This window comes from Nelumbo lutea, chromosome 7, assembly GCF_056320005.1.
Source record: "Nelumbo lutea isolate HS-2025 chromosome 7, American lotus-T2T, whole genome shotgun sequence".
Taxonomy (NCBI): Eukaryota; Viridiplantae; Streptophyta; class Magnoliopsida; order Proteales; family Nelumbonaceae; genus Nelumbo; species Nelumbo lutea.
The window spans coordinates 17,373,399-17,391,064 of NC_142690.1; the positions used below are offsets into that span (position 1 = coordinate 17,373,399).

General features: G+C 35.6%; 1 protein-coding gene, 1 long non-coding RNA gene and 1 other non-coding gene across 3 annotated transcripts; 1 reads left to right on the top strand and 2 right to left on the bottom strand.

The window, feature by feature from the left end:
* Positions 1 to 446: 446 nt before the first annotated feature.
* LOC148845387 (U6 spliceosomal RNA) lies at positions 447 to 549 on the bottom strand. The gene has a single exon (XR_016102740.1). It is a non-coding gene; the product is annotated as a U6 spliceosomal RNA (small nuclear RNA).
* Positions 550 to 12,444: 11,895 nt separating this feature from the next.
* LOC148845388 (inactive protein RESTRICTED TEV MOVEMENT 1-like) lies at positions 12,445 to 13,055 on the top strand. The gene is made up of 2 exons (XM_088955870.1): positions 12,445 to 12,669; positions 12,762 to 13,055. The coding sequence occupies exons 1-2, from the start codon at positions 12,445 to 12,447 to the stop codon at positions 13,053 to 13,055; spliced, it is 519 nt and encodes a 172-aa protein (XP_088811996.1).
* Positions 13,056 to 13,721: 666 nt separating this feature from the next.
* LOC148845389 (uncharacterized) lies at positions 13,722 to 14,841 on the bottom strand. Its single transcript, XR_016101774.1, has 2 exons — positions 14,382 to 14,841; positions 13,722 to 14,262 (listed from the first exon to the last, which is right to left on the bottom strand). It is a non-coding gene; the product is annotated as an uncharacterized LOC148845389 (long non-coding RNA).
* Positions 14,842 to 17,666: the final 2,825 nt, after the last annotated feature.

Below are 17,666 nucleotides of genomic sequence, written 5' to 3' on the forward strand. Positions count from 1 at the left end.
TTAAGAAACAGAATGCAAATAAAGTTGATAAAGAGATATCATTAACAGTGAACATCCATGCCCAGTTATACATTTCAGTTTGTTTGAACACCTATCTTTTCCGCCAGAAAAAGGAGAAAATAACGCCTTCAATCTTCTTTTACTCACGAATACAGAAAAAGGATACAAGAAAGCCAAAAGAAAAACTCATAACCAAATTCATTTTCAAACTAAACCCAGAACTATACTCAGTTTCTCAATGAGAGCAATATTAACGACAAGAGCAGAAAGAAAAGCTTAACCAAATTCCTTCTCGAACAAAACCTAAAACAATACCCTGTTTGTCAGCCCTACGAGCATGAGTTCTGGTATTGAGCAATATTAACGACAACAACAAAATGCAAAAAAAGGAAAATTTTTAAGAACTTGAAGGTCCAGAACATCGATTCAGGGGGGAAAGTGGAAAAAAAAATTTGGACCATTTCTCGATTTGTGCGTGTCATCCTTTCGCAGGGGCCATGCTAATCTTCTCTGTATCGTTCCAATTTTATCGGATGTCTCCGAAGAGACACTCTACACATGCAAATGAATGTAAATTAAAAGCTCTTATTTCTATCAGCTAGGCGATGTGGGACATTGGACAGCGTTTCACTCGTGTAGAACTGCAAGTCGGGCCGGGTTAAGTCGGGTTGAGGCGCCGAACCTGGTCTAACCCTAAGTTCTAAACCCCAACCCTAACCCTTACCCAACCTGACCAACCCAACCCAACCCTAACCCAAACCTTAACTAAATTCCTTCAACCATAATCCAATCCAACTAAACCCGAAGTCAATTTTGGGTTGGGTTGGGCTCAGGTTGGGCCCAATCCAACTTTCTTCCCATCCCTTAAAACTTCATAGAATTTCTCCATTTTAGATCTTAATTCAACTTTTACTATATGTATTAATAATATGTTTCATTAGTATTTATTTGTTGACTTTTTTTTTTTCGTTCTTTTGGTATAAAATATAGAAAAACAAGTGTTAGAAAATGACTATAGTTTATTATGAGTTATGATAGATCTTTCTTGTGCGGAAAACAACATAGAGGAGATGAAGAATAAAATTTTCAAAAAAAAACATAAAATAAGGTTATTAAGGTTTTAGTCTTTCTGATTAGGATTAAGTAAAATAATTATCTTAAAAGAAATACATGATACTATGTGGTGGGGGTTATACAAATATCATGCATCTAAACAGATCAATGTATAGTATATATTACATATACCATATATTAATATATTACATGTAATATAGAGTTGGATTCGGGTTGGATCGAGTTGACTAAGGGGTCAACCCTAACCCAACCTGAAAAAAAAAAATTCATAAATTTCAACCCTAACCCTAACTCAAACATCAACCCGACCCAACCCAACCCATCTTTTCGGCTTAGGTTAGGGTTGGGTTTGGGCCAACCCAGCCCAAATTGCAGCCATACACTTGTGGCTTGCGACTGTAAGGCAAGGCATAAACTCAAACGAGGACCAGTTTTAGGGCCCATTACCTAAAGCAGGGCTCGGTGAGCTCCTCTCCTAGTCTAGCTGCATCAATACGTTGCAGGGCAGCCACCGGATGCTGGTTGGGTGAGGTCAATAGTGATGTGTTGTCATCCAGCTCCATCATCACCACATTGCCAGCAATAAGCAGAAAAAAATTTCTATGCCGTTTTCATGTTAATGACACTGTTTAACATTTTGCAGCCCTGTATATTGTCATTTTCATTGCTTCACGGCTTGAATCCATTAACTATTTGACAAAGAGCTTAAGAAATCTTTAAGCCAGTAAACCATGCAACGAAGAAAGCGATTAGGACAAATTTGTTTGCTCTATTGCACGGAATATGTACATGGGAAAAGGAAAATAGTTTATTTTTCCAGGGAAAGATGGGACCTTTGTTGCAAAGTGGCATGGCAGGGCCCGCAGGCCATCCCAGGCCATGTTTCCCTAGGATATTTTGGGGTCAGCCCAGCACAGCCCACGGCCCGGTCCTGTGTGGGCTTGTGTTGTGTCATAGGCCAGGTTGGCCTGTGAGCCGAGTCTTGAATCAAGTTAGGCCATGAATCAGGTCAAAGTTATAAAAAATTTTATTTAAAAAAGTCTTAAAATTTTTATTTGCGGGAAATTGTCACATGGAATGGGTTGAGTATTGATGTTTTGAACTTTTGGTTCAGTTGGAAGGAGTAGAAATATAAATTTGTAGAGTGCGAAACCTTGAATTTTATGTTATTTTGTATGTATTTGCAATACTGTATATATTTGTATTTGTATTCTTTCTGAACAAAGCCTTTAATGCAAACCATTAGGCTTTTTTATCCTCACAAAATTGGTCATCACAATGTTGATGAGGAAATCTGGATAGGTTTATATTGGCCGATGTTCATGAATTTTATTAATGAATATTTACCAATAATGAAACTAAGCTTACCCATGCACATCGACTATGGCCTGTTTGGGAGGGCGATTTGGAAAAAAATCTCAAACCAATCAGTAAATTACAGTTTGAGAGATTCTTAGACTAACTCAAACCATTTTAATGTAAAAATCAAACCAAACCATTCTACTACAGTTTTGGGCCATTCTATTGGGCTTTACCCAATTAAAAAGCTCAAATAACATATATACCTACATAAATGGCAAATGTAATTCAAACCCATAATCGAAATTGCTTTGGCCATTGGTTTCCAAGTCAGAGATTCGACAGTCTAATCCAAGCAGATGGTACATTGCATTTAAAAAATGAAAAATAATTAAAATAAAAATGGGCAAAACCATTATCTAGATTGTACAAGTTAATGATTCGACCACTCAGATCAGAGGGTCATGGGAGTAGGAGTGTTTATTATATGATTTGAAGAATTTTTTGGTGAAACCAAACTGGTTTTTTTAGTATTAATCACTAGACAAATCAAACAATTCATCCAGTCCACCAACTGTGACTAACCATTAGTTGGTAACACTACAAGAAAATCATGACCGCCAGCCTTGATCTAAGGTGGTGATCTTTAGTCTGCCCCCTAAACCTCTGCCGGCTTAGGTGCAAAAGACCGCCACCTTAGAAGTGGCCGGTTCAAATCACTCCGAAGCGGCAGTCACACTGAGCTGCCAGCTTAGAATTAACCAGGTGGTGGTTTAGACCACCGGCTTAGATACCACAAGACGCAATCTTAGGTTTCTGTCAAACTCCCTTGTGTTATTAGGTGGCGGTCCAAACCACTGGCTTATATGCTAAATGACCGCCACCTTATGTGTTGTTTGTGGCTAAACCAACGGTTTAATGACCGCTGGCTTTGATCTTTTTTTATTTATTCTAACATTTTTTGGTCATGTTGATAGTTAAGCCGGCAGACATGACCGCTGGTATATACCTATTTTTTTTTTTAAAAATGCATATACCCACATAATATTTTTGTGGTACCTGAATTTTTTATTGATTTAGCATTTTCGTACCTGTTTAATACAGCAAAACCAATTGATAAAAAGCAATTTAATACGAAATCTATTAATTCAAAAGTTATATATTAGAATATCCAAAAGACATTGTTCAATTACAATATCCAGTTGACATATAAATAGTACAAGAACTTAAAAAAAAAATTTAATCAAATTATCTAATAATGCAGCACATTTTCCTATGCAAATCCACTTAACATATTGGTTGAACCTGCAAATCAAAACATATAAATATTAGGAATAGTAACTAAAATCTACATGGGCTGAATTCTAAGCAATTAATTGGAATATCAATAGTAGTTCAAAATATTCTATAGCATCCATAAGGGCATATTAGCACTGCATCACTTATAATTGGAATTCGAGCAAGAACCGTAAAACATGGTTTTAAATTTGAGTAGTTCAAAACATGGTTTGGTATAGGAACTGTAAAAGATTTTTTTAAGAAAAAAAAAAGACAGAAAATTCTAATAAAACAACATGAGAAGGTTATGATTTTACTTATTTTCGATCTATTTTTAATATGCACACTTATACAACCCTTGAAGCTAATAAAGACATCAAATCATTCAATTGAATTGAAGGGCCTTCTTACAAAGCAACCTTGTTTACTTCATTTTACATTCACCCAACAATGATAAGAAACTGAAATGAAGGGCCTTCTTACAAAGCAACCTTTCTTCCTCTACAACCTGTAAAGAAAAGTAACACAAAAAGAAAAGAAAAATAAACTAATTTTAGTGCAATCTTTAAAAACTAATATTTTCTTGGCTATCTAACTAATGACATGAAGCTACACATGTCAAGTAAAATAACGAGAAGACAATATTAATACACCCTTTCATTTGAACTATTACCTATTCCAGCATTCCTCTAAAGAAAGAGAAAGCATCTTCAATGTTTAATTACACTAACTTTTTGATGATCCCTCAATTTCTTGATACATGTGGTCACATCAATATGTTCAACTACACTTCTTTAAGGTTTTGATTGTCCACTTTTTACATTTCATTGATTCAATTAAAACAATAAGGGAAATGCATAGAAAATAAGTGTTGATCTCAAATATAATTCCAATATCCCTCTAAAAAAAATGAAAGCATATTCAATGTATTGTTCTATGAGATAACGATCACCATCTTTACTAGTCAAAGATGCAATCAGAAGACAATTGTTACTCTTAAGATATTTTTTGTTATTCTTTTTACCATTAAAATATTCTCAAGGTCACTCATGCCAAAAGAGAGTATCATGATTTTTCACCACCAATGTTGTGCTCTCAATTGTCTAAAGAAGATGTACAAGTTCTGCTTATATTAATAAAATTATATTTTCTTTGTTGCTGATTAAAAAAAGAAAGAAAAAAGAAAAGCCTCCACAAGTGATGCAAACTAAGAGAATAATGTTAAGGAATAGAAGTATCCACTGAAGTCTACCTGTCTTTGTAGCTGTTCAAGTCTAAGCTTCTCTACATTTGCTAGTTCATATTCCCCATTCTCCAAAAGCCTCTGATCTAGCCTGAGTCTTGAATCAGTTGGAGGCAACTTCTCCAGTAGGTCAGGTGTCAAGTTGTATCATGTTTGAGTGACTGACTTGTACATTGCCACCTTGTTTCTAGTTCTGTTATCCTGCATAGATCCTTGCACCTGCACGCATGTATGTAAACATACCTTCATTTATTTTATATACATCAAGCTAATAATGTCACAAAAAGGGATAAAATATAAAATGAAATGGAAAAAGTAAAAGACCTAACAAATAGATACAGAGCTATTATCGACTCCACAACACAAGTCACCTAATGCAACTCATTCCAAAGTCCAAATTCAAAACCACTATCATCGACATGCATAGTTATGTCAATGAAATTTTTATAGCTTTTCAAATTTAACAAGTGAAATGCATACTCAATCTGATTTTGCAAATTATCTTTTTGAGTTCACAATATGACTTGTTCAATTTTCCCAATCATCTATGTAATTAATCCACTAAATTCCTAGACAGTCTGACAAGCAATTGATCCCTTTTCTGAAGATCCCTTGGGCCTCAATTGATTTACAGCAATTGATCCCTTTTCCCTAAACCCAAATTCAGAATTCATAAACTCTAACTTTGACACTAATTGAGATTTCAAAAACCCTAAAACAATTCAATCATGCATTCCACACTTATCAGCAGCCATAGAACTTTGTTATGTGCAAGAATTACTACTTTAGGGGAGTGGAGAGATGAGACCCTCTTGGTAAGATAATGGGAGAGAAGACCGGTGTTGTTTCTTGACCATAGGTGGCTTCATTGTGAATGAAGGCCTCCTCTTAAGGAGTGCAAGTGTTCTCTTGCCATAAAATGAGTGGAGCCATGGTAATAATCTCTCCTTGAACTTGAGTATGATGAAGAAGATCAGCCTGTAGGATATGAGAAGGACTACTATAGCAGCCACGTCCCACCATTTGGAACGATTCGGTGCAATCCCATAAATCATCTTGAGAATATGAACTCTTGTGAGCTTTGGATAACCCTGTTCTATAGGATCAAACTTGAGCCCAGTTAGATTGGTCTTGAATTGGCCCTACATAATATGTTACGATCTTTGATAAGTTATGTCATCAGTATTTGAAAATGATGCTATGAGTTAAAGTGATTGATGCAAGAGGCACATATACACGTTATATATTTCTGGTAAGATCATGCAGCTTGGTTATATCTGGCCTAGATAAAAAGCATAAAATAAACCAAACATTTCCCAAGGTGGTTGTTTTGATATGAACCAATTATAGGAAAATCAGAATTAGATTGAAATAAACAGAGTATTATAGAATAATCTAACCATGGTCTATGGGAATTGGATTCTTTCAAATTAACATGTACCTATAATTCCCATGAGCTGTAGCTGATATATGAAACTGGGTATCGCCAGAATGGTTTGGGAAGATCAGGTAGGACACAGAAGAATCCAGAGCTCAGCATTATAATTACCTACATATGAAAATGACAATGCTTGTGAAGGTGATAACAGAAGGGAATATACAGGTGTTTCTGGAAGCAGTTTCCTTACAACAATTCCAATCCCAACTATGACACCCATCAAGTAGTTGGGAACCAGTGATGCAACAACCATAATGCGTCCTTCTACCACAGAAATATAGCTCAAAAGATTAAGCCAGGTGAATACAAGGTGAGAGAACCCAGAGTGAAACTACACCTGTTGCTAGAAGATGCAATTTCCATTTTGCTATTAAGTCAAGAATATCCTCTTGGGGTACCCAATACCAAACAATAAATAAAGATATGATTGGCTGATCCATGGTTCAGATTTAATAAAGAGATGGTATTTTTTTTTCAATCAATAGCAATGTTGTTTCTCCTTTCATTTTGTTTGTTAAAGTGATGTCCCTACCAAGGTTAATTCGTGGAGAGATGGCTTTGTGTGCATTATCTACATGCTTTGAATAGCTTCAATTTGTTCTACAGATCTGAACAAACTCTCCTATACTCATACCCAGGTCCAAGTTCAATTAAAAAAAATCTTTCTTAGGCAACGACAAATGTTATGTTAATCTCGTCACCACATCAAGGGAGTCAAGTTTTAACTTGTAACACACAATGTACTCTTAAAGGCTCAAAGCAATATTTCATGCTCCCATAGTCTATTGCGAGTGCCATATTACATAACTTATCTATTTTATAAATTTACTAGTTTGCAACATAAGCAACCTTAAAATGAAAATACAAAATCCAAGAAAACTGAGAAATATCTTTGAGAAAGGAATCATATTTGGTGCCCAATCCATGCAAGCATATCCAACACCATTCTCTCTCAAAGAATTGGGTCTGCTTGAGCGGGCTTACTTGTAGCTCATGCTAAAAGAATCATAAGATTATATCTGGAGCATAAACCTTTAGTCCTTTTGACTGGACTGCATTACAATATTTGCTGAACCAATCAAGCTATAGAATTTAACAAGAAAATAAACAAAGATTGTTAGCATGGATTGGGGCATAAGATGCACCATTACAATATAAGTTCAGTGGAAGAGAGCCTCTCGTGTAAGTGATGATATTTCAAAGTACATGAACTGTGTAATCCATATAGAAGAAGTTTCTACAAACCTGCATTTTGTAAGATGGTCATCCATATGATGATCCAAGAAAATATTGATTTTCAATATATATAAAGTGCTGGGCAGATCTGATTGCTTGGACATATCTTGTTTGAATGCTCTTATCTATCACCAAGTTTTTCTCACAAATAAGTTTCTACAATAGAATGTTACAAATTACACTTCACCCTAATTTTCTTTTCACAATGAAAATTAAATAAAGAACATGTTTCAATGTAAAATCTTATTCAATTACTTTGAAAACCCACCATAACCCTATTCAATATATAAATTGTGTTCAAAAGGAAAATAATGGTTTAATAGATATACCTGGTCATGAGCTAATTGAACGTCTTTGTTAATAAGGATCATAATAGCAGTTTAAAGGCCTAAGATGAAAGCAAATTTAGCAATTCCAGAAGAATTTTGTGCTGCCCAGCCTTGCACTAGTGTTGGAAAGAGAGGAACAACTACTGGTGACCATAGAACAAGCATCATGCAGATAAACTCAAGAATTCTGCAAACCAACGTAGGAAATTTGTTGGGGGGATATATTAGAACACAAGCAGGTATCAGGGTTCAGAATAAGGAACTTGTCTATTTCCTATAAAATATCTTTCAATTTTATTGGTTTGTCAAAGGGACAAGATTCCAGAAGCACCTCTCTACTTCCACCATGCTCTGATTATGTAAGCAACATTCCCTTCAATTTCTCCCTCACTATAAGATTATCAAACCAAGGCAGCAGAAATAATTGCTTAAGGCATCTCTTGGCAATTGATTTTATCCTATATCTTCTGATTGTTGCTATAATTGAAGTACATATATTCTGTCTTAGTCCTTTTTATCTGTAAACCATTTGATTCTAAAAATTTCTTAATAGTTCTATATTTCAAATATGAAATGCTTATATTCTCCTATTTCCCTCTATATAAGATCTGGTTTGTTTCTTTACCCACCACATACACTATAATAGTACCATCCTATGCCATTAACCCACTATCAAAAACAAATCCAAAGAAAAGAAACAAATGAATCCTATAGAATCCATATAGAAACTAAAACTTGCATTTTTTTAAATGCAAGTAATGGAAAATACCCATAAATAAAACTTGCCTATCAAAAAATGGATAAAGATAACTAAAAGAAGTAATGGAAAATATCCATAAAACAAAAATAAAATCAAAGATTATTAAATTTCCACTCAAGTCCAAACTCTTCTAAGATGTGATACAGTTACAAATCCAAACTCTTGAAGATCCAATATGTTCTTTTGATTTTTAAACTACTATTCATGCTAGAAGATCTGTTTTTTCCATGATTTTATCTGTTTTGTGAAGCCATTACACTGCTTGCATTGTCTGTTTCTCACAAGTACGGAATGCTTCCATTATTACCATATAGAACTAAAAGATCAAATAAATTCGACGGAAAATGAACATGGGGATGGGACTGGTTTTTACATAATCAGACTATATAATCAAAATGGTAGGAACTTCGTTGGGTAAGTTAGAACAGAAACAGATGCACATTGTGAACCATCTTTTATCAAAGAGTGAGGGGACACCTCTCCATGAACTTAACACACAAGTATGGAATGTTACGATATGTGGCTGGATGTTGTGCTCTCAGTGTGTTCACACTCGTTGCTTTCATCAGATCCAAGCTCTGTATTTTTCTATTTTCATCCATGAAAGAACAAGACAAGGGAACAATAGAATGGCCTGTTTCTTATTATGAGAGGTTCCATCTTGGGTACATTTGGTGGTCGTATTCTTGTGTTTTCATTGGAATAGTAATGTTTCTCTCATCAAACTAAAAACAAAGCAATTTACCAAGCAGCTTCAAGATTCCACCCTTCTGTCCCTCTGCCAGCATTGCTACCAACCTGTCCACATGTAGAAAATTGGGAGGTGCTCTAAAATTTTGAAAAAAAGATTATTATTATTATAGACAATTCAAAGAAAAAAGTGCTAGTGCCATGATGCTGACCGTTCCTGAACCACTTCACCATCACTTTTGGTAGGTACCACAGGAGCAGCAACTGACATGGCTTTCTCAGCTAGGCTGCTCGCTATATTGCTTTGGCTCTTTTCTGGTCCTATTTCCTCAAACTTACCACATTCTACCTCATGGTTCCCTTTTCATTTGGAAACCTGGAAGAAACTTCAGCAGTATTGTCCCTTTTCTGGTCCTATTTCCTCAAACTTACCACATTCTACCTCATGGTTCCCTTTTCATTTGGAAACCTGGAAGAAACTTCAGCAGTATTGTCCCTTTTATATGGTTCTTTTATCTGCAATTAGTACTTACAATCAGATTTACTATAGTAAACCTGTCATAATAACATAAAAGAGCCAAAACAATAAAAGAATGGCATTGGAAAACATAAACAATGCTTAAAATGATGCTACCATATTTATTGCAGTAAGTGTCATAAGAACACCTTTGTGTAAACATAATATCAACTAAAACTAAGCACATGAAAGCTCTAAGAGATAATGTCTAGAAATCCAAATAAAAAGGAAAACTAAGAAGGGAATTCCTCTGGCATGGGCGACAAGAAGAAAAAAATTATATGTTTTAAATTAGGAGGAGTTAGCCTCAAAGTGAAGGGGATTTAGGAATTAGAAGAATCAAGGATTTCAAAACAAGTATATCCCTAAACAAAACAAACCAAACAAAAACATTGTGAAATGGATTAAAAATTGAAGTTTTTGAGCAAGATAAAAATATAGATGGCGTTGAGATCCTAGGGAAGGAAATGAGAGACAAACTGCAGTTTGGTCGCGGGCATACCTGAGGAATCATCGATCCAAAAAATGCAGTGCGATGGATGAATGATAGGGGATTTGGCTCTGGAGACTGGAGAGTGAGAGATTATGAGGTTAGGGATTGTAAGTAGTTAGATCGAATGGAGAGTTAATGGCTGGAGGCGCACATCCAATCTCCCGCATGCTTCAGGTTTAGAAAAAAAAGAAATAGAAAAAGAGAGAATGAAAAAATGAGAGAGAGAGAGAGAGTTCTGGGGATGCGAAGTTAGAGAGCAGGGAGATACAAAGAGGGCGGGAAGAAGAAAACTAGAAAAGAGAAGACGAAGAGGCGCAGGAAAATTTTAAATCTGATTTAAATTTAAAACCGCCGTGCCCGTTCCTGAAACCAATGTAAGCAGTTCTTCAGATATCTGGCGGGTATAAACCGCGGCCTAGTCCATTTTTCTTGTAGCAATGTATATATATATATATATATATATATATATATATATATATATATATATATATATGCCATTAGGAACCTTTGGACGCCAAATAGGCAAAAATGAGGCCGGATCTGCTCCTCACATAGGGCACCTCACACGCACATCCTACCATGCATTGAGAATATTTCTCGTACTTTTAAGTTATTATTCACAGGAGATGCTTTCAATGCACTGTGCATATGAGGCGCCCAAGTGTGAGGAGCAGATCCTGTTCTGACAAAAATGGCTCCCCTGAGTGAAATTGGACTTGCTCCTCACAGTATGCACCTAACCAACCTAACAGCACATTACAACCCTATGTTGGGAACATATTCCCATGAATGATAAAATCAAGTGTATATGAGAAATGTTTTCAATACATGGCTGAAAGTGTTGTGAGATTGGCGAGAAAAGTCAAAATGATATTTTTCTTAAAAGTGAGTTTTACATAACCCGGGATAAGAGGTCATACAAAGAATTTGTACTTAATAGTCCAATCGAATAGGATTATGGTTTGGTAAAGCCTAATCGCCTTTGTGGCACTAAAGTATCATTAAAATAGAATCACAATGAACATACAACACCAACATATCAAACATCCACTTATTTTTCATCCCACCTTATAGATAATTTTTTTCATTGATTAATCATCCTATCTAAAAGATTGGAGCCCCAAAAATCAACCCTCAAAGATCATTATACCATGTGATTTCTTATCAAATTTAATAGCTCATTTATTTGTTTTTTGATAAAAACAGGAAAAGGAGAACAATCGGATTTCAAACAATGTAAGGTTGTTGTTGATGTAACCGTTTTCGGCCACGTACCAATGTTTTGCGATGTAAAATTTTTTGGCAAAGTACCTCGTTATTCGACCCGGTGGTGGCGTGCCTTAGTGACGAGCTACTTGGTGGCGAATTCCCTGGGGGAGAACTGCTTGGTAACTACTGGAAGATTTAAGTAAGTATCCATCACAAGATGCTTATATAGACCATTTTCTATGCCTTAACATAATAGCGGATCCTATCATATTGATTAATAGTTCACCTCTCATCCCTAATATCTGATCAACATATCTAGGTGTGTAACCTAGAAGGAATTCTCTAGTTGGCGCATCAAAGATAGACAAGTTTGACGCTTAGCCTAATACTAATATCAAGTGTAAAGATCAAAAGCAACACCACTTGTTTCACTTGTCATAAAGTCTAGGAACACATAGTGGGTTTGTTCTAGTTTGATATTTCTTGGGAATACTCACTCTCACACCTTAGGTCACAACCTAAGCGTTTGAAACCTACTCCACTACTTTAGGCATTGTGTGAATTACAACCTTGCCAAGATAAATTTTCCATGTTTATCCATTGGTTGTCGTCATAAGTCCATATTGCAATAACTATGTGGTCTTTATACATGATACTAATATGTACTAAAGAGTGATTCCGTAGAATAAACCCATGTTACTCCACTCGTTTTTGTGTGGAGAGCATGACCACTCACAGCATGCATATCGTAGCGTTTTGCTGATCTTGAAAATGGATAAATAATATTGTTGGTAAGACATGTTTCGATGATCCAATTAGAAAGCATCCCAACTACGTACCTAGAGATTGCCAACAAAAGAATTAACATATATGATACGATGACTGTTAATGGTTTAGATGATGACAAGAAACTGGTTAAGGTTGGGCCATATGGACCCAACAGAGGAACCTACTGGGACGATTGTGGTGCAAGTGGAACTGCACAAATCTTCATTTCTTATGACGGTCCTATTATTCGCTCTCTACAATTCAATTACTTGAAGAATGAAAAATTTGTGCTGTCCCATAGATATGGCGGAACTGTTGGATCACAATTCAAGACGGTGGGTTACAGTATCTAACCTTGATTTTTTTTTATGTCAATTTAAATACAACCAAACGCATCCTTAATGGATTCTTGTTAAGTGTGTTGTAGATTGATCTTCAGCCACCGGAGTTTCTTACTTGGGTCCAAGGACGTTATCATCCTGTTCAAGGTTTGGTGTCACTTGAATTTGGAACCAATGAAAACGGGTATGGGTCTTTTGGTGGAGCGCGCATTGGGGATTCGGAGTTCTTCATTCAAATGGTGGTAAACAGCGAGGATAGTTTTGCTGGATTTCATGGATACGACACTATTTCGATCAACTCAATTGGAGTTTATATTAAGCCACCTCCTCAACCAATCGAAAAGAGAATACTTCAGGGGACTCTGGAAGTCGACGGGTAGCCCATCCGGCCATCCCTAGGTGCAGCGGGATTAGGTCTCAAGTCTCTGCTACAACCAGCAAGAAACATAAGGAAAGAAATCATTGTAGCAAGTCTCTGTTGCAATCAATAAAATTCATCCTGCTGTAAAATATCTGTAAAGTCACTATCTATGCCAGTTGCAGTTGCACTTAAAGTCAATAAAATTCAACCTGCTATAGAAATTTTGGGACTGTTTTGACCATGGAAGGTCTATCATTTGTCTGATCTTGATGACATTGAGCTCCAATCGGTATTCCAAAAAAAAAAAATGAAAGAAAGAAAGAGCTCCGGCCAACGGGCCACAGCCGAGACCACATGGCTAGACCTATACATGAATCAGGTAAGCCAATGGGTCAGCCTGCGCCTCCTGGCCCATTCTTTTGCAGGCTTTGATATGATTTTAGGCCAACAAACTGGGACTTGCGCCCAAAACACTAGGCCAAACCTTTTTTCGGGTTGGGCTGAGGCTTTCTCAAAAAGACCCTGGGCCCAAGCCCAATCCCAACCCGATAATATTTTATATAATAAAAAAGTATATTAATAATATATAATATATTTTTTCTTCAATATTTTTTGGGTTGTCAGGTCATTTAATATAAATAAATCTGTTTCATTGTTGACTAAAAAATCTTCTTGCCCAATGTGAACAACGGAAAAAAATCACAGTTCACTTCATGACTGAATAAATGGAATCGTCACCCAGAAGAATACATAACTGCGAGCGATAGGCCTCTTACACTTGCATTTTTCGAAATTAATAGCATTAATGGTGACTCCATAACATTCTGCTAAGACAAAGTCAATATGAGTAAGTTGAGAGAGAGAGAGAGGAAGGGGTTAGGCACCCCTCTCTCTTGTCAGTGTGAATGTCAGTTTCCTTCTGATTTTTTTCTTAATTTAATTCTTACATAAAAGCAATGAAACATTGCAGCTCAATGAATTAGGAATCCATATTGTTCGGCAACTTGGAAGGGTGTCGCTGAGATCACATCTTCCCCCTCCTTCAGACCAATCCTTTTTGGATGTAAGGACCTGAGCATAAGGGTGAGAATCCCCACCTCTTTTCTATCAAAATTCCCCACCTTCGCACTCAATTGATAAGTTTGAGGAGTGGAGAGAGCGAGACAACTTCCCCCCAGGTGTTGAATAATACACGATTATCACTCCCAAACTTTAGTTAGAGCGAACTGATTAAAACAACGATAAGCAACCGAAAAACGAAATCAAGATTAGTCTAACAAATAACCTATTCAACCAACAAGCAAAAACCCTGAATGAAAGAAGGGGAATGAGGTAAAAGTTTTACCTATTGTAGTCCTCGAATAGATTAACGATGCTGCTATTAGTACTTGCTGAACTAGCAACTCGAATGTTTAGGTTTGGATGACTAAGATGAAATAGGTCATTGAGATTAGTGTTATGAAAGTTCCCACTTGGCAGTTGCAGTGGGAGCAGGTCAAGGGCAGAGCTGTGGCAAGTTGAGGCCTCAACCGAAAATCAGTTGGAGGTTGAAGAGTGTGAACTAAAGAGAGAGCGTCGGATGGAATCTTTGTATAACACCGTGGGAATGGAAGTGGTGATCGTTGGTTATACTATGAATCTTCCCCTCCACTCTCAAATTTTCTCCCGCTCTCTTTTTTAAACCCTCTATATGTTCGCTCTCTCTCTCTCTCTCTCTCTCTCTTTAAATCAAGAGACCTTTTATTTGAGAGTCTCTCTCTGCTCCAAGCTCGATAGCCTTTCAAAAGAAAAACAATGAGAGAGACCCCCCCCCCCTTTCTTATCCAATTTGAGCCTCTTCTTATAATGGGAAGACAAGGGGGCTAATAAACTTTCCACAAAAAAGGGGTGATTTGGTAAGTTAGGGTTTGGAGGGTGGTGATACAAGTTTATAGGGAGTGTACGAGTAATTTGGGTTCAAAAAGGGTATTTTTTGTAATTTAAGGTTTGGGGTAAAATTTTAATTTAGGATAAAAGGGCAATTTGGTAATTTTGAGACAATTTAGTGATTTGGGGTTTGAAAGGGTAGGTTTAGAAGGGTAATTGGATAATTTTGTTGAAGAAAAGTGTATTTTGATATTTTTGGTTAAAGGGGCATTTTGGAAATTTAAGGAATGAAGGGTATTTTGGTAATTTGGTTAGGGACATTTTGAGAATTTGGAAAGATGGGCTGTTTTGGTCAAGGTTTTTAACCCGCTGAAGACCTGGACGATCGAACTACCACCTAATCAACTTTCCAAGTCTGGTTCTCATAAAACCTGAGATTTGTTAAAAAACTGTTGACAAGTCAGTGAACCAGATGACCCGAATGGTTGAACTGTCGAACCGACGACTTGGTAAGCGGTCGATTTTTGCATTTTTGGATATATATTTTTTGTAAATATTAGGCATTTTTTATAAGTTTTAAGATATTTTAGACATTTATTTAGCTATTTATAATTTTATATCATTTTCTATATATATATATAATTTTTTAATTTTTAATTATGATGTCACTGGACTGAACTGTTTGACCTGCTCAATCGAACCGGTGATCCACGACCCGTTGGGAAAATCAAGTCGACCTCTACATCGGTTTTAAAAACATTGGTTTCGGTTATTTGGTCAAGGGTATTTTGGAAACATAGTGTAAAGGATATTTTGGAAATTTGTAATGGAGAGTATTTTAGTAAAATTAGGATGAGGGGTATTTTGGAGCTTTAAGGGTATTTTTGTCATTTGACATGAAGGGTATTTTTGGAAATTGGAAGGATGGGTGTTTTGGTAATCTAATCAAGGGTATTTTGGTAATTTGGGATGGGAATACTTTAGGAGTTTAGTTTAAGGGGCATTTTTATAATTTAAATGAAGGGTATTTTGGTAATTTGCAATGGAAGGAATTTTAGCAATTTGGGGAGAGGAGTATTTTGAGGCTTTGAGGGTATCAAGTGAGATCAATGGTGGATTTTGAGGATTTGGGGGTTGAGATTTGGGTTCTTTGGTTTCTAAAAGGATCGGAATGGTCTGATCAGATGTTCGGGTGTAAGTTAAATTTAGGCGGAGGATCGAGAAAAAATCGAGTGCTAACACCCAAATTTGAGAGTAGGCATGGGGCTTTATATGAGGGATATGCTCGGGCTCAAGATCTAGACCCGATGGTCGAGCCAAGCTAGAGCTCAAGCCTAAATGTAAGGGTGAGCATTATTCAGTTTTGGGTTGTTTGATTTTTTTGGTTTTTGGTTACTTCGATTTTTGAAAATTTTAGTTCTGATTTCAGTGTTTAAAATTAGGAATTTTGTTACCCAAAAATATATCAAATTTCCTTATATAACATGTAATATATAATATATAACATATAACATACAATATATTATATATTATATATTACATATATAATTTTGTTTTAACCAAAACCGAACCGAAAATTCTGTTGTGGTTTTGATTTTCTTTAATTTGGTTTTCAATTTTTAATTTTGATTTTTTTGATCTAGGTTTTAACCGAATAAAGAGAATGCTCATCCCTACCTACATTATGTATTCTGATAATAAAGAAGTAAAGCCCAGCTCATACAAGGAATTGCAACTTTTGTTTTAGCATATGTATATGTAAAATTTAAATTTAAATATAATCCTATTTGATTCAATTTAAATCCAGTATAATCCTATTTGATTCAATTTAAATATGTATATGTAAAATTTAAATTGTATTTATTAGCATATGTTTATTTTTTAAGCCGCCCACACTATAGCAAATCAAGTCATGCCAATACATAGGCCATGGATGCTTGGCACAAATCTGCCCAAAGGGGAGGCCGGCACATCCCAAGGCCCAAGCACTAGTGGGCCTATGTTGTGTCTGGCTGGCCTAGCCCATGGGCTTATTGGTTTTACTTTTTTTCACCTTTTGATTATTTTTATGAAAATTGGCAAAAAATAATAAAAAATAACAAAAAACTTAATAGATAGACAAAATTGAAAGGAAAATTTAAAAATTTTATTTCATTTGAATTTAATGTGTACAATTGGTTATATATGAAATAATAAATTTAGTTGAAAAAATTACAATAGAATTCGAATAAAATTGAAAATAAAAATTCATAATGGGATTGAAAAAAAATCACAAATAACTTTCAAATAAAATTGAAAATAAAAAATTATGCACATTTTCAAACTTTCATCATTCATGCAACTTCGCTTCTCATCCAATATCATGATACTTACACTAAAACAAAACTCCGATGGAATTGTGAACATAAGAGAGCTTAGTAAATCACATGCTATAAAATATGTTTTTTTTTTTCATGTTCTTTTCGTTAAGCTAGAATATCAAATTTATCTAATTGCTCATTTGTTAAAAAATCTACAAAATTAGCTTCCAAATAAAAAATGAAGTTCAACACAGGGTTTCTAGCATATATGGGCAACTTTTGGGGTTTAATATCAATAAAAGTAATATATTTAAAAAAATTTCAAAAATAAGTTAACTTTTTAAAAATAATATCAATAAAGAGCAAAAACACTGTTCATCATCTTCTTCTTGCCATTTCTTCACCAGAGCCGCCGCCCACCATCACCTGCCACCGCCATCCATTGCCGCCTGTCGCCGCTTTCG

Bases quoted from the DNA above. Each gene is read 5' to 3' on its own strand.
- LOC148845388 (XM_088955870.1), top strand. From the start codon at position 12,445: ATGACTGTTAATGGTTTAGATGATGACAAGAAACTGGTTAAGGTTGGG. The intron at 12,670-12,761 runs GTGGGTTACAGT...AGTGTGTTGTAG, and splicing joins TTGGATCACAATTCAAGACG to ATTGATCTTCAGCCACCGGA.